This window comes from Neophocaena asiaeorientalis, unplaced genomic scaffold (genome assembly GCF_003031525.2).
Source record: "Neophocaena asiaeorientalis asiaeorientalis breed wild unplaced genomic scaffold, Neophocaena_asiaeorientalis_V1.1 scaffold119, whole genome shotgun sequence".
Taxonomy (NCBI): Eukaryota; Metazoa; Chordata; class Mammalia; order Artiodactyla; family Phocoenidae; genus Neophocaena; species Neophocaena asiaeorientalis.
Window position 1 is genome coordinate 11302507 of NW_020175821.1, and position 27812 is coordinate 11330318.

At 36.9% G+C, this 27812-nt stretch overlaps 1 protein-coding gene across 2 annotated transcripts in view; it reads right to left on the minus strand.

Annotated features, from left to right (window-relative positions):
* DHX9 (DExH-box helicase 9) overlaps positions 1 to 27812 on the minus strand; it is a 54316-nt gene that overhangs the window by 16118 nt on the left and 10386 nt on the right. Inside the window, exons 4-14 of one of the 2 annotated variants that reach the window (XM_024732357.1) lie at positions 21323 to 21437; positions 18564 to 18676; positions 17813 to 17961; positions 15386 to 15432; positions 13721 to 13857; positions 13346 to 13435; positions 13079 to 13240; positions 12863 to 12940; positions 12131 to 12322; positions 3994 to 4135; positions 3467 to 3549 (exon numbers count right to left, since the gene is read on the minus strand). In XM_024732357.1, the coding sequence (XP_024588125.1) occupies positions 3467 to 3549; positions 3994 to 4135; positions 12131 to 12322; positions 12863 to 12940; positions 13079 to 13240; positions 13346 to 13435; positions 13721 to 13857; positions 15386 to 15432; positions 17813 to 17961; positions 18564 to 18676; positions 21323 to 21437 (1308 nt within the window). Of the gene's footprint in view, positions 1 to 3466; positions 3550 to 3993; positions 4136 to 12130; positions 12323 to 12862; positions 12941 to 13078; positions 13241 to 13345; positions 13436 to 13720; positions 13858 to 15385; positions 15433 to 16279; positions 16417 to 17812; positions 17962 to 18563; positions 18677 to 21322; positions 21438 to 27812 lie in introns of those variants that run through there. The other variant, XM_024732358.1, reaches the window with a different exon arrangement.

The window sequence follows — 27812 nt, forward strand, 5'->3', positions numbered from 1 at the left end:
AAATAGAGAAATCCACCATCCTGAATCTTTTTAGTCCTTTTCATATACCTTTTCTCTGATCTATATGCATATCTAACGAGACATACATACATATATATGCATGCATACATATATTTTAAGATTTACCTATTCTATTTTTTTTTTTTTTTTTTTTTGGACAACCACTGCGCCACCAGGAAAGCCCTGATTTACCTATTCTTAACTTTATGAGAAGGTATGATATTTTATGTAATCTTTGGGGATTTCCTTTTTCACATCCTATAGCACTGCTAAGACTCACCCACGTGTGAATCACCAGTTATTCTTTCTGATGACTATTTAAATATCCCAATGTGTGTATGTACCCATTAATTCACCAGTAGATTTCTGGTGCTAACTACTGCAAGTATGTGGGTTGTTTCCGGGATTTTACTCTTACAAACATTTGCTACTCTGAACATCCTAGTTCATGTCCCCTACGGTACATACGCCAAGTTTCTGTGGGTAAGTGTAGGTATGGAACTGCACTCATAGGATGTGTCAATGTTGAACTTTTGCAGATAATGCTCAACTGTTTTCCTAAGGCATTCCACCAGTTCATAAACCACTATGAGCAATGGATAAGAGATGCTGCTGATATTTATATTCTCCAATACTTGGCATCATCACTTAAAATTTTATTAACCAAATGGATATAAAGTAGATGTACATTATGGTCTTGGTGTGCACTTTCCTATTCGCCAATGAGACTGAACACCCCATCATATGTACTAGCCAAATATCATTCCTCTTTGTAAAATGCCTATTTCCCTGTTTTTCTACTGAGTCATCTGTACTTTGCTTACTGATTTGTAGGTGTTTATATTTTCTATACTAATCCTTTGTTGGCTATATTGGAATCTTCTAGCTTGTGGTTTTCCTTAAAGTATCTTTTGAATGAATACACGATCTTAATCTTAATATAGATGAATACCTCAGTCTTTTGTTTCATGGTTAATGCATTTCATGTTCTAAGAAATTCTTCCAGAAGGTATAGAACTATGTTGCCCAATATAGTTGTGGCTACTGAGCACATAAAATGTGCCTGGTCTAAACTGAGATGTGTTCTAAGCGTAAAATACACAGACAGATTTTGAAGACTTAATATGAAAAAAACCCGCCAAAAAAAGTCAATATATTTTTTATATTGACTACATGATGAAAATATTTTAGATATACTGAGTTAATTTTACCTGTTTTTTCACCTTTTAAAATATGATGCTAGAAAATTAAAAACTGCATGTGTAGGCCACATTATATTTCTACTGGATAGTGCTGTCTAGATGTCTACTTATATATTCTACTCAAGAGTTTTAAAACTGCTTTGGCATTTAAGTCCTTATCTGGAGCTGATTTCTGTATCTGGTTATAAGGTAAGGATCCAAGTTCAAGTATTTCCTTATGGATGACCAACTGTTATCAGCTCCATTTACTGAACAGTCCATTCCCTTTCCACTGGTCTGACATGCCATGTATCACTCACTCTATTATACCGAAGCTGCATGCGACACACAATCTGTTTCTACACTCTGTATTGTTGTTGGTCAAACTGTCATCTCATCTACTATACTGTCTAATTATTATAGGTTCAAATTAGGTCCTGAGATCTGTAAAGCAAGACCCTTCATTCTGCTCTTCTACAGGAGTCCTTGTTATTTTTGGCCATAAATCTTCCCTATAGGTATTTATAATCAGCCTATTAACAAAACCTACTGGGAATGGATTAGAATTGCATTCAGATGTGGATCAACTTCAGGCAAACTGACATCTATATTATATTGGTCGTGAACACAATCTGGCCTTTTCTAATGTCTTGTAATGAAGTTTTATTTTTCCTGTATAGGTTCTGCATATCTTTTTGTTGGACTTAGTCTTAGGTGTTTGACATTCTGACTAGCGCAGTGGTATCTTTAATTGTTTTCTATCTGTTTGTAATGTACACAATGCAACAGACTTTTGTATATTAACTTTTTCTCCCAGCCATATTGCTAAGTGTTTCTCTTTTTTATGGCCGTGCGGCATGTGGGATCCTTATTGCCCGACCAGGGATTGAACCCGTGCCCCCTGCAGTGGAAGTGCAGAGTCCCAACCACTGGACCGCCAGGGAAGTCCCCTATTATTTCTAATAATCGGTCTTTTAAGTTCTCTTGGGTTTTCACCGTAAAGTGATGTTTAGATAAGGTTCATCTGAAAAAGAACATGTTTCTGCAAAGGTGTTTTTCCATTTTTACTGTGAATAATACATTAATATAAACAGACAATCTTTCAAGAAAAGTTGACCAAAGCCACTTATTTTGGGGGGAAATAGTAATGATGATCCATGATGTTTCTAGTGTGACCTGGAATAATTTAAACTCTAAGAACATTGGTATGTTACCATGCTAGTAAAGAAAATACTGAAACATTTATTAAGATTAAGTTAATTGGGGGGGGAAACATTAGTTTTCAAAAGATTCTGAATGACAAAAGCAGCAAAAATTTTATCCTACAGAACAGATTTGATTTAAAAAGGTCATCTGAAAGACCATGCAAACTTTCTTACTTGCTTTAGCTCAACCATAAACATCAAAATTTTGCTAAAACTAAGTATGATGAACAACAACGGCTATGGAATTATTTTCTAAAGAGGATGAGCTCCAATGAATGTTTTAAGTAACAGTAGCTTGGAAACAGTTTGAATGACATACTGTCCACCCACTAATACCTTTGTGTGGATATGTAAAACAGTGCCATAAAAACAAGTCACTGATTTATGGTATCAATCTCTGAATTATACAATTGTATAGTAAGTTAATTCTATACAAGTTTTGCCAAGGACCAAAAGAGGATAGGGTGTGAAAAAAATTCTAGTTTTTTCTTATTTCTAGCATGATTATCATTAATGTTGGAAAAGACGAAAGCTGCAAACATCCGAAAACACACCATAAACTATATTAAATTTAAAATTGTGGAAATTCCCTGGCTGTACAGTGGTTTGGACTCGGGGCTTTCACTGCCATGGGCCCGGGTTTGATTCCCGGTCAGGGAACTAAGATCCCACAAGCCAGGCGGCGGGGGGAAAACAATGTAAAGTTTATCACAGAAAAATTTTCAATTCAAAGAAAAACATTATTAAAATTCCATCAGCTATTCAGTGATAAATCATTAGTTCAGTTGCTGAATTATGCTAACTTAATGATCACTGCAATAATACTTACTTTACAATAAGAAGAGGTCTTTAGACCTTTTAGACCTTTAGACCTTTTAGAACTCTGCTTTAACAAAGGGAAAAAAAGGGTTTAATGGCTTTGCTAAAAAAGGTGTCCAATATCTTAGTGACTGACGTTCATAATTTTGATAGAAGTTGTAAGCTATGGGAAAATGGAAATAAAATAAAGACATTCTACTTCATTTCTCTTTATTCAGAATTTTAGCGCTGGTACCTTACCATCACTCTCAAGTTACTTACATTTATGTCTCTTTCATGTATTTCATCTACAATTACATGACTGATTCCTCGAATGCCTGCTTCTAATTTTCTCAGGAGTACACCTTGAAAAGAAAATCAGAGTAAACACTGGAGATGAGTTTCTATGTTTAAAGTAGGGAGGTAAGGAAAAGTGCAAAGAAACCAATTTCTAGACAATCAACTATGCTTCAACTACTATAACCCCAGCGTTTTAGGAAATAAATAATCATTGGTATATTTAAATTATTAAAGAAGTGATCATGTAGTCTGTAACACATTTGTCTAATGAAAACATATTTAACAGTTCCAGCAACGTAAGCTGATTTCATTTGCTCTGCACTACAACAGCCAGCAGGTACATAACACCCTCCATGAAGAAAGAAATTGCCAAAAGTTCTATTTAAACAAGAATTCTGAAACTGGGTTCTTGATTTATTATTTCCAGTCATTCTGTGCTATTATCAAGTTTTCTTCACAAACACAATGTAAACCCCAAGTGAAAGGCCAAAATAAAACAGATTACTGACCCACAGTACAAAACATTATACTGGCATGAGGGCGGGGAAGTATAGACTCAAATCGAACACTATAGCCACAACTTTTTCCAGGCTCTTCTCCTCTCTCATATGCAACTCGCTCTGCCACAGAAACTGCACTGATTCTCCTGGGCTGAGACAAGACAAAAAAAAAAAGTGATTTAAAAGATACAAAATTAGTTACACTTGTTTATTAGGGTTATTAAATCACTGTCGTAAATCTGACCCACTGCCAGCTCAGTAATCAACAGAAACAATAATAGTAGTGATAACATTTAGGAAGCTCCAAAGTTTATTAAAAAAACAAAAATACCACTTAATTCTATTGTAGACAGTTAAAAAATGCTGTTTTTCATTTTGTATATAAAGTGATTCCAAGGTTTTATAGAAAATAAAATTTCTTCACCATTGGCCCTAACTCTTAAATGGTATCAAGTGATTTTCCAGTAGGGAAGCAGACAGATCACACATGGAGAGCTTGTTCTTATAACTTCCTACCACAGTGCAGGCACACTGCACTGTGTTTAAAGAACTATTTAACTGAGATGTACGGGTTATTAGGAAGGTGAACAACCTCCTTTGCCATATCTACGATTCATTCACTTATTAACTCATAAAGCAGTCATAGCTTATCTGTATTGATATCACGTGCCACAAAAGGTGCTAGAGATAAAAAAAAACCCCTCAATGAAATCACTCCTCGTTTTGATGAGCTTATGTAGCTGGGAAAACTGAGTATATTACCTTTTCCAGCGATATACATGCTGTTAGCAATAAATATGCTGAACCCTAAGGACAATTATGGGTTAAAATTTTAAGTGCTTGACCTTAACTTTTATGAAAACTTCCAAAGTGTCCCCTGTCTTCTAAATACACAAAACAGCATTTACTTGGTGGATACCATGGCTATTATGATATCCTGAATGTATAGCTATGGAGGTACATGCAGATTTAGACTAAATGCTTCCAGGTTGCCTTGTATTTGACTTTGTCAAAAAGTTCCTGATGATAGACTGTATTTTAGTTCCTAGACTGAGAAAGTTTTTTCCGAGTTCCATATTTAGTTAAGTACCTATGTGATTATACCCCAGGCTATATGACATGACCATTTAGGAAATCAGAGGCTAATACAATCTTAAAAAACAAAAACCAACCAAACCAAAAAAACCCCCAAACCAAAAAACCAGTAGCTTCACTAGAGCTATCAACATCCTTTTTTTTTTTTTTGGCGGTACGCGGGCCTCTCACTGTTGTGGCCTCTCCCGCTGTGGAACACAGGCTCCGGACGCGCAGGCTCAGCGGCCATGGCTCGCGGGCCCAGCTGCTCCGCGGCATGTGGGATCTTCCCGGACCGGGGCACGAACCCGTGTCCCCTGCATCGGCAGGTGGGCTCTCAACCACTGCGCCACCAGGGAAGCCCTCAACATCCTTTGAATTAATATAAAACATGATATATTAATTTCTATATCCCCTAACACAAGAGTCCCTTATGGTATGTGGCTAGTAACACATACAGGTGAAGTGTACAATCACCTAGTTCATATTTATCCTGTTCAGCAAGGTAAAGGATTAAAAGATGCCATCTCGAACATACCGTACATTTTCCTGAGCTTATATTTTCTGGTTTATGTGCCTTGTTTTGCTGAACAATGCTAGCTTTTAATGACCATTGCCAACCAGTTCTCTGCACCTCACTAACTCTGAATAAAAGTGTTACATGAAGGACTGAGTTATGCGTTTGTCCATAAAGAGAAGCATTCTGCTATATACTTATGTCAGGGAATGTGAAGATGATATTCCACTGAAGGTATAAAATACAAAGTTTTTTGGGCATTTTCAAGAAGTTCTTTGCATTCTACAAAGAATAGGTAAATGCTCAACACTATTATCGCTTTTCTCTCCTTTTGTCTTTCCTATAGTTTTCAACATTTCCACTAAATAGCTGGCTTCTAGAAAAACTTCAACTCAATTAGGATATTGGACTCTTCTGAGGTTTATTTCTATGCTACTGGATACTCAAGGATTGCTTTTACCAGCTTGAGGCTACTTTCAGGTCAATCACCTTTGTAGTTTCCAGCCTTTTAAAGTGAATATGGGTACAGTCCTCACCTCCCAAGACACCCATGACAGAGGCTGTTACAAATTAACATAAGAAGTGCTACAACAACCATCTTCAGAAGCCCTACTGGCCAAATTTCCTTGAGTAAAAGTAGAAAACATCAATATCAAGATGACTATTCAAACAGCAAAGAAACAAATGACCCTACAATCTCCTTTCCATGTTTTGTATGCTTCTCTAACTTGTCGCCTTCCAATTTCAACAGCCCTAACTTCAAAATAAACATTTAAAATACATATTAAAAAGAGAAGTGCTTCTTTTATTCATAACTGATCCAACTGGAAATCAGTATGATTCTTCCTGAGGGGAGTATGGCAAAATGCATAAAACTTAAAATATGCATACCCTTTGACCCAACAATTCCAGGTCTAGGAATTTATTCCAATGAAATAATCCAATGAGAGTATAAAATGTATGTACAAGTATATTCATCCCAGCATACATAAATATCAAAATATTAGAAACAATCTTAAAGTATCTCCATCATTTAAGAATAAAATAAACGTTTATGCATAAAATGGAAAATTATGAAGTCATTAGAAAATTATTCTGTTGCTTTAATAGCAGGTGTGCTGTTACATAAAGGGGACAAGTTAGGATGGTGTACATACAGTATATGTACATGAAGTCTGAAAGGATAAAGGCCAAAAGTAAAAATGATTACTTCTGGATGGTGGGATTCTGCATGGGCTTTGGTTTCTTTTAAAATTTACTTTATTTTCTAATTTTTTTCCCAATGGGTATATAATACTTTTAGAGTCAGAAAAAAGCAACTAAAAATAAAATCTTATTCTCAGTATAATTCTTAGCTCATTATAAATATCCACAGGATAGGCATTTTGTGTGGGAGAACAATGCTTAATGTAAAAGACTTAATGCACTTCTCAGACTGCATGCTACCTGATAACCTATAAATAGGTTGCTCTATTTATCCCCTGAATAATTTCTCTCTTTTCCCTTGGATATTCAATAACTGTTTTACATACTGTCCTACAATGAATAAATACAAAGCAAGGTTCACCTTCTTTCTACACCCGCAGAACTACCTTTCCACATATGGTTTAACTTATCCTCTCTTAAATATTCTATAGTATATAGAAATATTCTATATTCTATAAATAAATATAAAGATTCAAGACTACAGAGACCCCCCAGAACAATCATAATTAACATCTGTGTAACAACAGTAAAAACCACGACTGCATTTACTATTTTATTTGTGCTTCAGAATAACAGTGAGATTTTTTTTCCATTCTAATAGATAAAAACACAAGTTCACAAGTAAAGGTATTTTGCCTAAATTCATATACATGACTTCAGATGTAATACAAATTTTCTTTACTCCCAACTAAGCCTTTTCCCAATTATTCTGCCTCTTGTTATAATTTTATGTTGTATTTGGATTAAATAATAGAATAACCCATTTAAGTGAGACCAGTAAAAAGTAGTGGTGATGAAAGCAAGGGATAATGTTAAGTCATTCCAACAGAATCCTTCAAATTATCCTCCAGCATGAGCTTTTTTTTACATTTTCACTGCGTATTTATCTGCTCTCATTTGCTCTGTACAATCTTATTACTCTTGCCTGGAGACCAGCCATAGCAGTAGTTAGTTCTAAGTGATTACCTCTTCTTCACAATTCTATGTTCACTTTAATTAATTAAAACAGCTAATATTACCGGTAAAACTTTCCATACCACAAGCAGCTAAAGACCTGTCTCAAAGTGTTCTTTTGCAGTATTCAAAATCTGCATCCTTTATACCCCTCTTGACATTTATCCAGAACTGTAATTTCTCTTCTTAGCAATCTGTAACTGAAAGAGTACTGCTTTCAGAACTTTGCACCTCTATTTCTCATCTAGGTATTTAAATACATGATAATAGAACTAGGCTGCAATAAAATACAAGATTTCTAAGGCATCAGATATCACAAAATATACCAGACTCCACTTTCTCTATTTTCTAAGTTCTGAGTTTATTTTACATGACAGACAGCTGTATCCTGAAATGATGGTACCTTGGGGTACGTGCAGGACTGCCAAAATATTCACAGATGTTAATTTAGCATACTTGATTTGCATCCTAGCAATTTTTTTTTTTTCTTTTGCGGTACACGGGCCTCTCACTGTTATAGCCTCTCCTGTTGCGGAGCACAGGCTCCCGGACGCCCAGGCTCAGCGGCCATGGCTCACGGGCACAGCCGCTTCACAGCATGTGGGATTCTCCCAGACCGGGGCACGAACCCACGTCTCCTGCATCAGCAGGCGGACTCTCAACCACTGCGCCACCAGGGAAGCCCAACATCCTAGCAATTTTAATTCACCTCTCTCAACATCTTTAAGGTCAGAAAATAACTATTTCCTATTTTCAATTGTTGCACACTCACACCCTAAGTTTTAAGTGGCTTGAGTATGAATAGCCTGAAGGCACAAAAAGGATACAGTGAGTTTGGTATAGAATTTACACTAAAGCTGGTGGTAAGGTTACGAGTTAAGGTTTGAGCTACTCATTCTATTTTATTCTAGTTCATAATATCTCTCAACCTGTGCTCTATGACTTGAAATAACACATTTAACCAAGCACATAAAAAACTTAGGTAATGACTTCATGTGGTTTCCTATATATGACTGCAAGTGGAGGAAAAGGAAAAATGAGGGCTTCCCTGGTGGTGCAGTGGTTAAGAATCTGCCTGCCAATGCAGGGGACACGGGTTGGAGCTCTGGTCCAGGAAGATCCCACATGCTGTGGAGCAACTAAGCCTGTGCGCCACAACTACCGAGGCTGTACTCTAGAGCCCGCAAGCCACAACGACTGACTCCGTGTGCCACAACTACTGAAGCCCGCGCACCTAGAGCCCACGCTCCGCAACAAGAAAAGACACCACAATAAGAAGCCCGCACACTGCAATGAAGAGTAGCCCCCACTCGCCGCAACCAGAGAAAACCCACACAGGCAGCAACGAAGACCCAACGCAGCCATAAATGAATGAATGAATGAATAAATAAATCAAAAGATGATACAACAGTGATATTACTACAAAAATTATTAATGCTGTCTCAAACTGCCTTAACAGAAGTACTATATAATACCACAATTATTAAGAACTGTATTCTACAATGACCAATCAGTACGTTCAGGCCTACCTTCTCAGGCAGGATGCTGATGCTTCGAATGTGCTTAACAACCTTAGACTCTACCTTCATGGCTGAACTATAGTTGTTTATAAAACAAAGGAGATATACTAGGACACTATACAAACTTTTGAAGACTTACTAGAGGTATGAGAAATCAGAGACTGATTTGGGGACAAGCACTAGGACAAAAACATGGAAGCCACAGAATGTCAATTTCATGTGACAGGTCAGTCATTTGTCCGAAATCAGAAGACACAGGCTACATCTCCACACAACTGGAAATTTTCAAGCAGAAGTAAGGTGACCATCTATTATAAACATTCTACCCTGAGTAGAAAGATGGAATAATTCTGTGAAGTATCTTTCAATTTCATAAATCGATCACTTTATGAAGCAATACAAATAAAGAACTAGTGGGTAAGTGAAAGCTGTTTTATACGCAAAAGAAGTACGTTTGTTACAGCCTACATATAGAAATCTGTTCATTTTACAGATGAAACCACCAGAAATGTCCAAATTATTTGGGAAGGGACACAAGTTAGTAAGCAAATTATACAAAGTTGAAGACCACAGTACAAAAACTATTTTTGTCTGGAACAAACAGAAGCCATTTTTGTCTGGAACAATTTGGATTTGATAAGTCAGACAGCAGGCGAAAAAAAATCACTTCTCACTTGGGCGGGAGTTATTTTCATACTCATGACATGCAAACAACTTCTGAGTGAGACCATAGGTGTTCAGCTCATTTGGTGAATTCAGCATTTCTGTGTATATGGCTGAATTGTTTTGAATTTAAAAATGGAGAGTGGTAGTAAGGAAGGAGGGCAGAGCAGAGCTCAAAGTTCTTCTGTAAAATGGCGCCCTCCTGAACAATACACCTCCTGAAAAATCAGATAAGCATTAAGAGCAAGTATATTTTATTGATGTACTTGAGGTTGGAACTTCGGCTGTGAGGCAAAGAAATCATAACCAGTTTTGGGAGTGAGAAGGGCAATCAACATTTTGAGAAGAAGAAAGCTAAGGGTCCTATCCCAGAAAAATGGAGACCTATCATATTTTTTTCAAGCTTATAATATCATCCATTTTAAATGCATTCCTTCAGTCATCTTTTAAAGGCCCCGCCAAACCCAACTCTCCTATAAAATATAGAGGCCAATTTTAAGACATACTTCATTTCAGACATGTTAAAAAAATATGGTTTGTACACGTCCACGTAAATGCACGTGTAAAAACATCTTTTGCTATTTCAAGATTCATGACTCTCCCCTGAGTATCAATTAAGCTTCCCAGGTTAAGAATCCCTAAGTCAAGGTCTGAGCCAGCCTGAGAGGTAGTATCTGGCTACTTGCAATGCTCTCCTTTCAAGTGCCAGAAGTACAGGGTTAGAGCTGACAGGAACTGCTTTAACCTAAGAAGACTGCTCTTCCCTAAGCACTGCAATAAACTTGCAGGCACTGCTTACTGCTAGCAAGGTAACAACAGAATGTAGCAGTCAAAAGGGGGAATACTGAAGGCCAACTGTCTGGTTATGAATCCTAGTTTCAACAACTTCCTGTGTTAACCTTGGACAATTTTAAATCTCTTTGTGCCTTAAGTTACTAAAAGAGAAATATTAAATAATATAGTACTTACATCTTAGCATCATAAACTTTAAATGAGTTAAAAAAATATCAACTGTTTAAAAGAGAAGCTGGATAGAACTACCATACGACCCAGCAATCCCACTACTGGGCATATATGCTGAGAAAACCATAATTCAAAAAGAGTCATGTACCACAATGTTCACTGCAGCTCTATTTACAATAGCCAGGACATGGAGGCAACCTAAGTGTCCATCAACAGATGAATGGATAAAGAAGATGTGGCACATATATACAATGGAACATTACTCAGCCATAAAAAGACACGAAATTGTTATTTGTAGTGAGGTGGATGGACCTAGAGTCTGTCATACAGAGTGAAATAAGTCAGAAAGAGAAAAACAAATACCGTATGCTAACACATATATATGGAATCTAAGAGAAAAAAAAAAGGTCATGAAGATCCTAGGGGTAAGACGGGAATAAAGACACAGACCTACTAGAGCATGGACTTGAGAATATGGGGAGGGGGGAAGGGTAAGCTGTGACAAAGTGAGAGAGTGGCATGGACATATATACACTACCACACGTAAAATAGATAGCAAGTGGGAAGTAGCCACATAGCACAGGGAGAGCAGCTCGGTGGTTTGTGACCGCCTGGAGGGGTGGAATAGGGAGGGTGGAAGGAAGGGAGACGCAAGAGGGGAAAAGATATGGGAACATATGTATATGTATAACTGATTCACTTTGTTATAAAGCAGAAACTAACAAACACACCATTGTAAAGCAATTATACTCCAATAAAGATGTTAAAACAAACAAATAAACAAACAAAACAGAAGCTGGTGTAGAGTAAGCAGTCAGCTAAAGCCAACCATTTTTCTGTTTTTCTATCTTTTTCTATCTTGTCTCTGACTGGTTTTTATTGAACACTAAGGTGATAAGATAAAGAGAACCAAGGTTTGGATGTAAACTTAAGGAGAAAGTACTCTGTTTTGTTCAATTCTAGGCCCAAAGACTCCCTCTAGCCCAGACAAAAAGAATCCTTCACATGGTTCAGTTTAGCTTATCCGTGAGTTATACTGGAGATTAACACAGACTTAAACTCCTTTCACGCCTTTGTTTTTCTTTTTTTAATTTAAAAGGGCCCAACACTCTACACCACTTTCAGAATTTTATGTCACTACAAAAGGGAGTTGATCGAAGAATTAGGAATGGTCAGGCTTCTAGGTGTTTCCACCTCTCAAACCCTATCCACACCAGGCACACACCTCGTAAGCTGGCTTGCTACTTACCTGAGTTACTACAATATTACACTCTGCTGCTCGGTCATTCTGGATAAAGTCATCTAGAATAAACTGGGGAACTTGTGTGGTTTTACCACATCCTGTAGCGCCTCGGATAATAACAACTGGATTTTGACTAATTTCTTCCAGGATTTCACTTTCAAATTTCTTCACAGGCAGTAACTCTCTCTCCTGTAAGATCTGTATTAGAAAAGTTACACCTCAAATTTCTACCAATATACATATTAGAAACAACTATCTTAATTCTAAAAAAAATTTGCCATCTCTATAAAAAGTTATTCCTTTCCACTGGCTGCATATTCAAAATATACTTTTTCATAAAAGAATGTATATATTTATACCTCTAGTTGAACGGTCTCTTTCCATTAAATTTCTGAAGAATCTATCTTTTGGCCTTATCCACACCCTTATTTTCCTCCTTTTCTCCCTAGACATTACATATACATTCCCTTTCTTCTAACATTTTAAGTTGTTTCATTCAGAAAATACCAAAAAACTACCAAAAAAAAAAAAAGTTATTATCCCACATCTTCCACTTTAAGAATCACAGGCCCTTAACTCACAACTACCCTCAGAGGTAACTAGGATTAGCAGTTAGGTTAGTATCTTTGATCTACCTTACTAGAAACGGCAAAAACATATTATTCGCTGTCCTTCTGCCCATACCTAGAAAGTTCTGAGACTGCGAGCACCTTATGTCTAAATACTTCACAGACTTACTGCTTGCAAATCATGATCCTGTTCCAGCTGATACATTAATTCACTCTTGAGGTCCATGCTTATTTGTTCTGGAGTAGCCTGTAAAATGAGAAGGCAACAATCACACAAAAGCATAATTCAGCTTCAAAATGAATCATTTTTTATCTAGATATCCTAATGAAATATATTCAAAAGTAAAACACGAGAGTCTGATCTCAAAAATAACGTTGCACTCACGTAAGCCAGGGGCCCCTCATCAATGTTGCTACTAGTCCAAGGATTCCAGTTGGATTGTGGAGGTGACCAAGGAACCACGCCCACTTGGTTCTGCCGCTGAGATGGCTCAAAATGAGCCAATTTGCCAAGGTTGAGTACAACAGGCACAGAAGGATCATCAGGCTATTAAAAATAACAGAAAACAAAACAAAACCAAAAAACAATACTAGTTGTTTGTCTGACTAGAGAAGTAAAATACAAAGGTAAACTAAATAGCTGTATGCTTACTAGGGGCACGATCTCAAGATTTAGCTCTTGAATGATGTTCTGCAGCTGATGCTCCAAATCTTGAGAAAGGTTAACTTTGTAAGGCTCCACCTGCAGAAGAGGGATGGCCATGAAAATCATGTAACATATACACAAACACTACTCAAATCTACTACAGTAGGGTTAAGAGTATGCAGTCAACATTAGGTCTACAATTGTCCTAAAGCCAGCAAGTCAGTTCCCTCGTGAAAGAATTACTTAATGATGATTAGTAGGGCCATTTCCATTTCTTGAGGCTAGAGTCCCAGAACTATCCAACTTCTTTAGCCAAATATTAAACAGAAGCTAAATTGAATCTTACAATATCTCTTTGGGCTACTAAGTCTAAAGACTCACTGTCTCTCCTTCTTTCTTCTTTGTAAGTCCAGAGTAAGCTTCAATCACTCCAAGGTGGTAGAGTTGTCTGACAAGTGACAGCGCACAGGACTGTGCTGCCAATTTTTTATTTGATCCATGTTCGCGTGCAAAAATCCCTATAATTTAAGGTCAGGATTACCAACGACAGAAGGATAAATCGTCTAAGTAAAGAAAACATCTCAACATAAGCAACTAGGAGGTAAGGTACAAAAGCTGCCCTAAAATACAGAGTACGTTATGAGTTCTAAGTTCCTTTTCATTCTAACTGTTAACCAAAAGCCATACTTTAACAGCTTATCAACTAAATAGCCAACCATCTTGATTACAGGCACACACTAAGACACATACAAATCATTATCAAAGCAAATAACCTATTTCAACAAAGTTGTTATTATTAACATCATTTGGCATTAAAACAGGGGAAGAAAAGAGAGTTTAACTTCTGAAAAGTAAAGGATCAAAAAGCAAATCAAAGGAAAGAAAATGGGCCCAAAGTGGCTAGACCAGGAGACACCAATCTTATTCTATAAAGGGTCAGAAAATAATTATTTTAGGCTTTGCAGGCCACATCGTTTCTGTCACAATTACTCAGCTCTGTCTCTCAAGTGTGAAAGCATTCACTGACAATACTTAAACCAGGGTTTGACAAACCTATGGGCCCAGGAACTAAAAATATTGTAAAATTTTTAAAGAGTCATAAATATAAGACAGAAATAATGTGTGATATATGTGACCCACTAAGCTTAAAATATTTATCTGGACTTTTACAGAAGTTTGCTCTTCCCTGACATAAACAAATGTCTGTAGCTGTGTTCCAATAAGTTTAAAATAAACTCCCATTCACACAGAGTAATTTATATTTAAGGTCTAGGATAAAAAAATTCAACATCATCTCCTCGTGATTCATTCAAAGGCTTGATTCTATTAGAAGTCTTTGATATACTAAATTTAAGTCATCAGAGTTAGCTGCAGAATTCTCAAGCTGGAAAGAATCTTCAGCCATTTCTCCCAATTTTTAGTGAAGTAAATTGAGTCCCAGCAATGTAGGTGTGATTTATTCAAAGTCACAATACTCGCTAGTAACAAAACCAGGTACACAGGGCTATTCCATACTTTCAAGCATGGCACACTGCTTGCTTTAAACTTACTAAGAATAAAGGCAATAATATATCTTTGCCTTTCTACTTCCTTTATGAATAACCCCAACCTATTCCTTAAGTGCTTCCTCAGGGTAACCTTCTCTCCTTTTCTTCTTGACTCTGTGACTCTTAAATGCTCACATTCACTTTTAGGCCTCCAATCCTGTCATCTGATTAACTCCTTTCTAAATGTCACCTAGCTAGCCTTACCCAAAGGAATTATATCTTTTACGTAGAAAGATAAAAAAACATTTTAAAATTCTATGACAGTGGCAGATTCTTCAGTAGCCTACCACCTCTTACCCTTTGAAATGTAAACTAACACAATCTTTCTTTTCACATGCAAAAATGGGAAAGTGGGCCTTCTAATATTCTAAAATACCCTAAATGCTACCTTATATCATGGACTCCATCAAATTAATAAAGCTTACATATATGTGGCTCAAGACTTTAAAGCGAATACTACTCCACTATACAAGGCTCAGAGTATCAGGGAAGCACTTACTTCTGCCCAGCTGCTTGATATAAATGGTCATTTCTGCAATAAAGCTCCTGTAAGAATATATATAAACAAGGTTAGAAATTTCACTCTTAGAAATTATTAAATCCAGGACTCCCCAATCAGGCAGGCTTTCCAACTGCTTAGGCAAATCAAAGCAAAAAACCACTGTAAACACTTATGTCTGTTCAATCCTAGAACAAATGAAGTACATAAACTTCAAATAATGCACAACATGGCACGAGACAGCTGTAATCAAAGTTGATGAACCAACTGTTCACAAAAAGAAAATGTTAGGGTTTTTGGTTCTATATTTACTTACTTTTAACTCTTATTTCACAGGTTGCAGTCTGAATAGCTAGAATACATTCAGTGAAAAGGAATTTTCCACTCAGCTTGAGGCCGGGAAATAAAATAGGCCTAAAACTCCTTAAATTATAGTTGTGATTGTGTTAAGATTCCTTTGCATGGGCCACCCACTAATGATTTCAATCTGCTAAGATAAGCTAAATATATGCAGGTATGCACACACACACATGGGTGTACAACCACTGTGCACATGTCAGTGTTTCCTGAGGCAGGGGTGGGTGGTGGGGGGTGGACAGTTGGAAGCAGCCCTTGATAACAAAAAATTTAGCTTACTTATATCACACTTTATTTAAATCAGGTCCTGGAGAACCAAATATTTTTGAAAATTATAGCTAAAATTGCTAGCAGATTCTAGGGAATAAATTTAGGTTTTAACAAGGGCAAAAATGCCCTTTGAAAACTATGCTTTCTGATCCCTTCCACTACTCATGTACATTCTAACCTTGAGTTTGTGCTGTGAATAAAAGGTTAGGTGAGACTTTAGAAAAAAAATAAATGTTAGATTCCTTCCTATACCTCATGTGAACTGACCTTCAGGCACAGCGGCTTCAGGGGTCAAAGGCCACTGGCTTTCAAGGGAACAACATCCACCCTTTCATTAATGACACCGATGCCAGTATGTTTCTCAGCCAGGCTTAAAGTCAGCACTCAATCTCATTCTCCTCCACCTAGGGGGAACAGCAACACCAGAAATCAGTTTACAATAGTTTCCCATGTGATTGCTTAGTTCAGCCTAAGCAGCAGCACATGTGTGTATGAACACAGACCTCTGGTGTTGCTGTCTGTTATGCCTTTAAATAAAGGACATATAAAGAGCAATGCTGTCCTAGCTCCCCCAACTTCTCTGCCTTCCTCATCATAGCCTGAATTCTTCAACTTTGTATCAGAAGCCAATAAGACACTTAAAAAAAACAGTTTATAATAAGCTTGAGGCATACTTAAATTATCTAACTGTTCTTAAAGTCACCAAGTGCTACTAAGCCCAATCAGTGCAGAAAAACAAAATATTTTTTAAAAAAATCATCAACAAATGAATCTTTTTCCTTTATGATCTTTGAGGGTTTAAAAAAGTGAGACGTTAAATTTAAGTATTTGAGAATTCAGGATTGAACAAAACAGTGCGAAGCAGGGGGAACCATGCTCTGAACATCATTTTGACCAGTGTCAAAGTTTTTTGTTAGTTATAATTATTTTAGGGCTGCTAGATGCAACCAAAGAACCCTTTGATTTTCAAGGGAAAAACGTTTGATGTATTTTGAATTTATTTCATATAAGGACAGCAAATTAAATCATCCAGATTTCCATTGTAACATTCCCTCCCTTCCAATAAAATATAGTGCCCCCAGAAGAGTCTAATCCATATGAGCCTTCCTGGGAGTAATAATTACTACACCCTGGAATGCTCTCAGGAAGAACAGCAAGCAGGCTGAGAAACATACTGTCACTGTTAGAACAACCTCCTCCCTTATGTTCAGTTTTATAAATTTAACAGAATAAAAGTGTGCTAATTTAACTCACATACAAAGATTGAGGCTCTCCTTCAGCTTTACAATAAGCCCTTAAAACTTCAATAATAGGACTGAAGAGCTGGCAACTTTCCAAGCTGATGGGAACTTTGGATCTAGATGCAATGCCATCTACCTCTGAACACTCTAAACTTAAGTGTCTAACTTGACGCGTTGAAGAAATAAACATTATAACTGCCTCTAATACCACAGTGAACAATAAACTCACTACCTCTGGCTGATTTTTAAGTCAATTATGGACAAACCACTACGTGTGGCTACGAGTTTTGCCTCTCAGATTCATACGAGAACCTGAAAGTCTAGCAACACAAACAGCAGATTTTTGCAGAACTTCTTACACAGCTAAAATCACACTCCTAAGTGAAAACCATGGTAAACTGCACATTACAAATCAATAACAATTTTTCTTGGGCAAAGTAACATATCTTTTCTCAATTTGCTGCTAATCCACAAACTGAACCAGATAGCACGTACAAAAATAGAATGACTATACAAAACCCTAACTTACTACAGAAGGCAAAGAGTGAAACAAGCAAACCTGTTGTGATCAGGACCCACTTGGGTGTACTTATATTCTCCTTGGATCTTTTCTTTTTGGAAATATTGGTTCAGACGAGCCTTAGCATTTTCCAAGGTCCAGTTTCCATGTAGCCCAGCATTTAAATCCACTTCTTCGGATTCAAGGGTCTGTTGAATCAATGATAATTAAATTTGGCTCCACTAAGTTTAGTTATGTACACTTAACGCACATAAATTAGTAACTGTTTTGTACCATGCTTTATAATGCAAAAGTTGTTTTTTTAAGTTTCTAATCCTAGTCAAAATTGAGCCAGAATTTAGTTTTTACTCCATGTGATGGCCCTATTGTATAAACAAGCTATTAGTTAATGTACTGTATTTAAACTGTTCCAAAGAAACCTTTGACAAAATTTTTTACGCTGGTTTTAACACTTTACATATATCAAGTGGAAAAGTAAGTGTTCTGTCTTACAAAAACGCCTTTACTATGAGTGCTCATGAAAGGACGTTTACTGAGGCACCTACATTTCCTACAAAGCAGATGAAGAGATCTTTTATTAACACCATGAAAAATTGTTTTATTTCACAGGCAATTCTAATGACCAGATTTAACAGGCAGCTTAGGTTTATGGTGTTTTGGGTGAACAATCAGTCTCAAATAACTACTTAAAACAATCACCAACTTATTAAGTTGCAAATATCTTAAACCTTGCCATGAACCAAGTCCTAAATCACATTCCAGGAGGTGTAACACAGGGTTACAGCCTTACCGCTTGTACTTCTTGCTCTTCTTTTCTTGAGTAATAATCCTTCAAATTGGCTCCTCGATCCCAGGTGGGCCCAGGAGCACCATAGCCAGAGGCCCCAATTCCAGAATTATTTTCTATTACGGGAAGAAAATGATTGTTCCCTTGATAAATCAGACTGTATGAAGATCCTACGTATTTTTTAAAAATACTCCTAAATTTAGATTTTAGCACTCCATTATTAGAAATCCAACGTTTCAGTTATTTGGAAATGGGCCTGAAACCTCTATGACTTACCTGAAAAGTGTTACATGACTGAATACAGGTCTAAATTGCTAATTCCAAAGATGGTATACAGGGGGGTGCTACAAGTAATGATCCTAAGTGACTGATAACCCAGCATACGTTATCAATGTAGCTTTAAGTTGTTGCATATGTATTGGGTTGGCCAAAAGGTTCATTCAGATTTTTCCTGTAAGATGGCTCTAGGAGCACTTAAAGTTGTCTTTAACTTCATTTAAAACAATTTTGTTAGACTGTATGTGACAGCTGTTATATCAGCGAGCATTTAATAAAAGACTTATCAAAATTGGTGAATTTTTGTGTAGCCATTTTTTTTTTTTTTTGCGGTACGCGGGCCTCTCGCTGCTGTGGCCTCTCCCGTTGCGGAGCACAGGCTCCGGACGCGCAGGCTCAGTGGCCATGGCTCACAGGCCCAGCCGCTCCGCGGCATGTGTGATCTTCACGGCCCGGGGCACGAACCCGCGTCCCCTGCATCGGCAGGCGGACTCTCAACCACTGCGCCAGCAGGGAAGCCCTGTGTAGCCATTTTAATACTGAAGATGGAAGGAAAAAAAGCAACATTTTCGGCATATTATGCTTTATTATTTCAAGAAAGGTGAAAACGCTACCGAAATGCAAAAAACGATTTGTGCAGTGTATGGAAAAGGTGCGGTGACTGTTCGAACGTGTCAGAAGCGGTTTGTGAAATTTCGTGCTGGAGATTTCTCCACGGTCAGGTAGACGAGTTGAAGTTGACAGAGATCAAATCGAGACATTAATTGAGAACATTCAATGTTATACCACATGGGAAATAGCTGACATGCTCAAAATATCCAAATCAACTGCTGAAAATCATTTGCACCAGCTTGGTTATGTTAATCACTTTGATGTTTGGGTTCCACGTAAATTAAGCAGAAAAAGCTTCTTGACTGTACTTCCCGCATGTGATTCTCTACTTAAACATAATGAAAATGCTCCGGTTTTATTTATTTTTTAATTATTACTTTAAAATTTATTTTATTTATTTATTTTTGGCTGCACTGGGTCTTCGTTGCTGCTTTCTCTAGTTGTGGTGAGCGGGGGCTGCTCTTTAGCTGCACTGTGTGGGCTCTAGGCGCACGGGCTTCAGTAGTTGTGGCTCAACAAATTGTGACAGGTGATGAAAAGTGGGTACTGTACAATAATGTGGGACGGAAGAGATCATGGGGCAAGCGAAATGAACCACTACCAACCACAACAAAGGCCTGTCTTCATCCAAAGAAGGTGATGTTGTGTATATGGTGGGACTGGAAGGGAGTCCTCTATTATGAGCTCCTTCCAGAAAACCAAACCATTAATTCCAACAAGTACTGCTCCCAATTAGACCAACTGAAAGCAGCACTCGACGAAACGCGTCTGGAATTAGTCAACAGAAAACGCATAACCTTCCATCAGGATAATGCAAGACCACATGTTTCTTTGATGACCAGGCAAAAACTGCTACAGCTTGGCTGGGAAGTTCTGATTCATCCACCGTATTCACTAGACATTGCACCTTCAGATTTCCATTTATTTAGCTCTTTATAAAATTCTCTTAATGGAAAAAATTTCAATTCCCTGGAAGACTGTAAAGGGCACCTAGAACAGTTTTTTGCTCAAAAAGCTAAAGTTTTGGGAAGATGGAATTATGAAGTTGCCTATGGTAGAAGGTAGTGGAACAAAAGGGTGGATACGTTGTTCAATAAAGTTCTTGGTGAAAATGAAAAATGTGCCTTTTATTTTTACTTAAAAACCAAAGGCACTTTTTTGGCCAACCCAATAATAGCTGATTAAATGATAAAATGGTTTCTTTGCTAAGTATGATCCTGAAAGAAAGCTAACTACTAGTGCTAGAGACGGAAATAAGGAGAAGCTTAAAAGGTGTTGAAAAGTGATGAATCTTGACGAGAAAGCAGAATAACTAAAAATAGTAGTTAATATTGACTGAAACTCTATCAAGTTTATTATATGCTTTTCAAAAGTTTACTCTTCATAATAATCTTATAAGTAAATACTACTGCTATTCTTGTTTCATAAACACTGGATCTGAGACTTAGGCAATTTGACAAATATTCCACTTAATCTACCCTACAGCGGACACACTAATAAAGTTTTGGTATATATAGAATTCAGCAATGACTGGGATCCAAAAGGCAAACAAACAAGCCTACAATATATTTGGTAGAAATAAGTTACAAACAAGAAAGGGCAGTAAATAAGACCCCTTTAACCAAATGTTCTAGCCTGTGCAAAATCTATCCAGAGATCAAAAACTAGTAAAAGCTAACGACAGCAAGGAATTGAGCTGTACCAATTTATAAAACAGATTAAATAATCTGGTGGTATTATGTAGTTCTTAGGTTCTCTGAAAATTATGAGTTTACTATAGTTATTTCTATCTATCCAAGTGAGAAAGAAAGATGATGACCATGCAAGATCGTGTATCTTATTCTCAGTCATGTGCACACATTCAAGTCCCTTACCTGCCTTGAGAGCCAGATGTGGAGGAAGAGGTCCTCCCATGGTTGTTGGTAAACCTCCACCAGTATCTGCTGTGCTGTCAGGTGCATCAGTAATTGGGGGCGGAGGGGGTGCTACCTGCAAGAGTTTGAAAAGTCAAGGCAGTGTCAGTAATTTCGCCTTCAGAGACTATTAAATTCTTTTATTCTTAAAGGAGGTCCACGTGTCACCCCTCCTTTCCTCATAATATTAACATCTTTGTTTTTTCCGTATTATAAAACTATTATGCTCTCATTTCAGGCAGAAAAGGATAGGGCAGTAAAAATAGTCATAATTCTCCATCTGGAGATTATATAATTATGTAGATGAATACAGTTTTTCCACAAAAAGTGGGATCTTTTTTCCACAAAAAGTTTATGCTGTATAGTTAATTTACCTTTTCCACTTAATATCTTTTTTAAAATAAAATATTTATTTATTTATTTATTTGGCTGTGTCAGGTCTCAGTTGCGGCACAGGGGCTTCTCTCTAGTTGTGGTGCTCGGGCTCTAGAGCGCGCAGGCTCAGTAGTTGTGGAATGCATGGGCTTAGCTGTCCCACAGCACAGGGATCTTAGTTCCCCGACTAGGGATCGAACTCGCATCCCCTGCATTGGAAGGCAGATTCTGAACAACTGGACCACCAGGGAAGTCCCTCCACTTAATACCTTTATAAATATGTTCAACTTCCAAGAAGCATCTGTTAAGAGACGTCTACGTGGTAGACATTATTATGGGTACTGAGGATAAAATAATGAACCAACCAGATGTTCTGTAGTTTCAGAGCTATATTCAAACAGCAAACATTCTAATTCTGTATTCTTACAGAGCTAAATAAACAACAAATAAATACACAGTATGTCAAGTATAATACAATACTACCAGAAAAGAAAAATAGGAACTGTTAGAGATCACAGTCTCCATGTTAGCAGACATTCAGATTGTAGCCAATCTTAAATCATAAAACGGCATTGCCATAAACTCTTTGTACTTTGGCTTATTTCTTTTGGGAAAAATTCACGAAAGGGAACTTCCTGGGTTAAAAGGCATCAAGATTTAAAAAAGCACCATAGCGCTCTACAGAAAGGCTGACTTCCAAGCTTGCACTCTATGAGAACCTACTTCCCCACAGCCTCACCAATCCTCGGAATTACAGCATACGTCTTACATCTTTACCAGTATTAGTTTTGTTTTGTTGTTATGGTGACCGGTTATTTTCATTTACATTTTATTTGCCCATTACTCTATCTGGATAATTCATCATTCCCACTAATTTCTAAGAATTTAATATTTCAGTGCTATTCACTGTATCATACACGTTGCAAAATAATTTGTCCTTTTCCTTTTAACTTTGTTAAACGCTGCTTAACGTTATTTTGTTTTTGTTTCCGCAGTCAAATCTAGTTTCTGCTGTGACACCTCAGTAAAATGGCCTTTCCTATCCTGAGACCTGTTCTACGTTATTTGCATACACACATAGGCACATGTATGCATATACCATCCCTCCCCATCTTGAAACTAGTATCATGCAAATTTAGTTACTGCAAACTAAAAATAATTAAAAATCTTTATTAATATATAGTAGGAATGGCTAATACTTTTAACTTCTTCAAATTCTTCAGCAATAATTTTTCCTAATTACCCTTTTCATCTAATTTACCAAATATTATGTTAAATTTATAGAACTTACTCAGGGAGAACGGACTTCCTGACAATGAGCTGGTTGCTGTCTTACAATAACACTCCCACCGGCTGACATCTTCCAGTAACACGCGCGCCCAAATATGTGGCTCTACATTTCATCACTTTTCTATCTGCTGAGACAATTCCCCACAGATATCTCAAGCTTTTTCAAGTTTTAAACATTTTTTCAAGGATGCTTGGAGAGCAAATAAACTTGCAAGATGAAGACAATATCTTCCTCCAGGATAGGAGGCAGATTTGTTTCCTAACAAGTATGATAAAGATAGCCGGCAGGTTTGCCAGCAGCCCCCCAACACTGGGGGCTTTCCTTAAGCTCAGGTGCCTCAGCTGTGATACAGACCCACTGTGTCCTCAGCATCCACCTGGACCTACTCCACACCGTCCCCCAAGGGGTTCAGGGACAAGGGGGAACTGAGGCAAACATGAAGAGTATGGTGCCTACTATCCCATGAGTAACATCTTTTGTCTCTGACTCAGAAGTCTTGTGTCTTCTGTCAGTATCTATGAAACTGTGGCAGTCTGAACTGTTAGCTTGCAAGTATGGTAAAATCTCAGACTCTTAAGAGTTCTTGATGCTATCCTTCAGTGAAAATCCATTGCACTGTTCTTACAGGTCCTACAAACTACATATGCACAAGTTCTTTATAATTTTTACTATTATAGTAAGATATGTGTCCAATTAAATTCTTTATAATATTTACACCTCATTTCTTTCTACGTATTCCTTTTTATTTACTGCATTACACTGAGTAATGGTGGTGACAGTGGACACCTTGGTCTTGTTTTAACTTTACAGAAGTTCCCCTAGAGCAGGGCATCTCCAACTATCCGCAATGAAGAACTGGCTTTGAGTTTTTTCCCCTAATCCACTGGGAACAATATTTTTGTAAAATATACCAAAAATAAATTCCTAGAAATATGAAATAGAAAAACATAAAATACATGCCCAAGTTTTCTAATGATTAGATTCAACAAATACAAGTTTACTGTCAAAACATCATTAAGTATTTCTAAATTCTTACTCATCTCTGTATTTACCTCCTCACAAACTGTAACAAACACTTTGAGCAGCACTTTTTTAGTACAGTGTTCACTATTATTTTTAGATGATACCTCTTAGCATGTCTAGGAAGTATTTTTCTACTCCATTTCCTAAGTACCTTATTGGTAATAAGCACTTAATCCTGTCACATGTGTTTTTTAAAACCTCTATTAAGTTGATCACTGAGTAGATATTTCTTCTAGACTCATCAATGTGATATAGTAAAAAAGTCGGATTACAGAGTTCTGACTCAGATCTGCTAGAGGTGTCATAAGGTATGGTATGTGCAACAAATTACTTTTCTCAACTACGAAACATGCTGCATTCTCAAACCCATCTAACCACGTAAGTTTTTGATAAAGGACTGTGAATCTAGTTACTTTTTTCTTAATTAGACTTGGGATGGACTATTTATCTTTTACAAAGAACATCAAAAATTTTTACTTATCACTTTTATTGATACTTTTTTCCTTTCTAATTCAGCAATTTCTGATTTTGCCTTTATTAATTTCTTCCTGTTTTATCTGGTGTATCTTCCTGAATTGAAACTTATTAGCCCATTCATTTAAAAAACTATTCCTTGTATAAAAATAAAAGCATTCGATGATGTTCCTTTGAATAGAATATTCCTCTGGCACTCCAGAGTTTTGATAGAAAATGTTATCTAAACAGTCTGTAATTGTAATTTTATATTTTCACTTAGAACTAAGAATTCAAATTTCCAAGTGTTTGTAATTTTTTGGTCCCTTTGCCACTGTCTCCCATTACCATCTTGGTTTTGCCAATACAAACATTAGTATTTCTAATGCTAGACAGACTGACACACTGAATTGATGTTTCTTTGTCTTTGTTGTCTTTGCTGCTTCCTTCCTTAAAGTTTGCTCTGATATTAATATTGCTACTTCTACTTTATTTTGTACTTCATTTGCCTGGTACAGCTTTATTTATGTCTTTATTTTCAATCTTTTTGACTGAAAGATTTCTTTATACAGATAGCATAGGGCTTGAGGCAAAGTACAGCCTACTCCTGGGACACCATTAAGAGCCAGGTCCCAGCAAAAAACCAGTGAGCAGCACTGGTGCCACAATGTTTACTTGTCTTTCCTCTTTCCACCACCTTGCCACTCCAGGGCCACAATTCCATTCTACCTCACTCTCTATCTACATCAACTTAAGAAAAAATTTCTTCAAGATTGAGGTTTTGTTAGTGGGACAACCCCCTACTTTCCAGTGATGGGGAGTATTATGGATTAAATGCCTGTGTCTCCCCAAAATTCATATATTGAAATCCTAAGCTCCAATGTGATAGTACCAGAAGTCAGGGCCTATGGGAGGTGATAAGGCCATGAGAGTGGAGCCCACCTGAAAGGGTACAGTGCCCTTACTAAAAAAAAAAAAAAGCAAAGCAGAGAGCTCTTTCGAGCTCTTTCACCAGACATTGAATCGGACAGAACCTTTATCTTAACACTTCGCAGATTAAGTAAGTGTGATAAGTAAGCCACTCAGTCTACGGTATAGACTATTGTTATAGCAGCACTAAGACAGGAAGGATTTCCTTTTTTACATTTACTGATCTATTAAGATTAAGATGCAGAAAGGGGTATTAAAAGGCGTGTCATCGTGCATAAACTTGGCTCTGCCCTAAGGAAGGTTTAATGACATGAGAAAATGTTTATTATATTAAGATAAGCGAAAAAACAAGGTTATAAAATAGTATACGCAATTTGTATCCTATCATGTTAAAATACACATTTAAATATCTAAATAAAAATACAGATTTTAGCGACACTGGCAATACTATGGTTTATTTATGTTGTCTTTTTATGTTGTCTTTTTAATAATCTTTATGCTTTCTAAAATTTCTGCAATGAACATGTATTAAACACTGTAAAAAATGTTATTTTTTTAAATTCCAGAACTAAAAGTAAAACATGAACTACCAATAGATAAGCAAATAGACAATTCAAAGAAGGAAGTTAGAAATAATTAACATTTAGAACAAATGGTCTACTTATTAATAACGAAAGAAACACAAATTAAAACACTATCACTTATTCTCTCTTAAATTAAATAATTTTTAAAAAGACTACCAAAACTACTAAATCTGTTGATATAGGTGGTACAGTGAAATGTACAATGGTTCAAGCATTCTGATAATCTTGCAATATTACATTAAGAATTCAACACAGTATTCGACGCAGACTCACCTACAGATTGATGTGACCAACCCCCCGCCCAACACAGGTGACAAAATAGGTTCATTATTTCAGAGGGCATACTGTTCCTATGAATAAATCAAACAAAATCCCCATCAAAAACCAAAAAGATTTTCATCTAACAGAAGGAAGCAAGGCCAGAAAAACTGTTCACTGTACATAATTTAAAAATTCAAGTTTAGGAAAAGAGACAAGTTGTACAGGGAAGTTTCATAAATTCTCACTGCGGTCACTTTTTTGGGGAATGCCTGTTTGTTTAAAGTTGATCTATTGAGGTGAACGGTTTTGTTCAAGATGAAGAAATATAAGCTCCATGTCAAGTGATATCAAAAAATTACTTATGGTTTAGTCTAAGTAGAAGTTAAGGATTGATGCATTCATTACAAAAAAGATTCAAGTACCAACACCTGATAGAATGCAAAGCTTACAGAGTAGTATGAACTGAACAAAGGATGAGATAACTATGGTATGGAATACTTAAGGGTATATGACCATACCCTACTAAGTGAGGGAATGACAGAACACAAAATTAAGGAGCAGTCAGAGAGACAGGAAGAAAATCACGAAGATGGGGAAATAGAGGAGACAAAGGAAGAGTGTGTTGAGATGGAGGATGTGAAAAACAAAGCTGAACACCGATTAGGTAAAAAAAGGGAGGGGTGGGGGAGTATTCAGTTTACATTAAGAACATCTTTTTTTGGTATGGCAGAAAATACCACACGCAAAAACAAAGATATAAAGGACAAACTGGAAAAAAAATATTTGTAACATATCACAGATAAAGGATTACTATTGCTAATATGCAAATAACTTAAAAAATAACAGAAAAATGAGTAAAATATATGAACAAGTTCATTGAAAAAGAAATGCAAATGGCCCTTAAATGCCAAAAGATCTTCAACTTCACTCAAAATAAAAGGAAGGCAAATTAAAGGTATACTGAGATATCTACCACAGACTGACAAAAATAGAGCAGTGGTGAGGTGGTAGACTGAGGTTTCTCTACCCTGACACTACTGACATTTTGGACAGTTAATTCTTTGTTGTGGGGGACTGTCCCTGGCCTCTACCCACTAGATGTCAGTAGCAGCCCACCCCTGCCCCCTTGGTCAAAAATGTTATCTATATATTGCCACTGACACCCCACCCCGGTGGGGGGCAGCTGCCCCTATTGAGAACCACTGGAAATGACTGAAATGGTGAAAATTGCAAAATAATACAATTCCTATCCTATGGAGAGAGAAAACTGTAATAGCTTGCAAAATCACATGGGCATGTATCTTTTGACCCAGCAATCCCATTTCAAGGAATCTGTCCCACAGACAGATTAGCAAAAATACAAAAATTCATATGCATACATATGCATAATATAATATATAGGCTATTCATGTCAGCATTGTAAGTAACAGTAAAAAGATAGTACAAAACTCTATCAATAGAGGCCAGTTGAATAAACTATGGTACTATGGAAGTGAAAAACAGGTAGGTAAAGAAAAAGAGAAGTGTACACAAT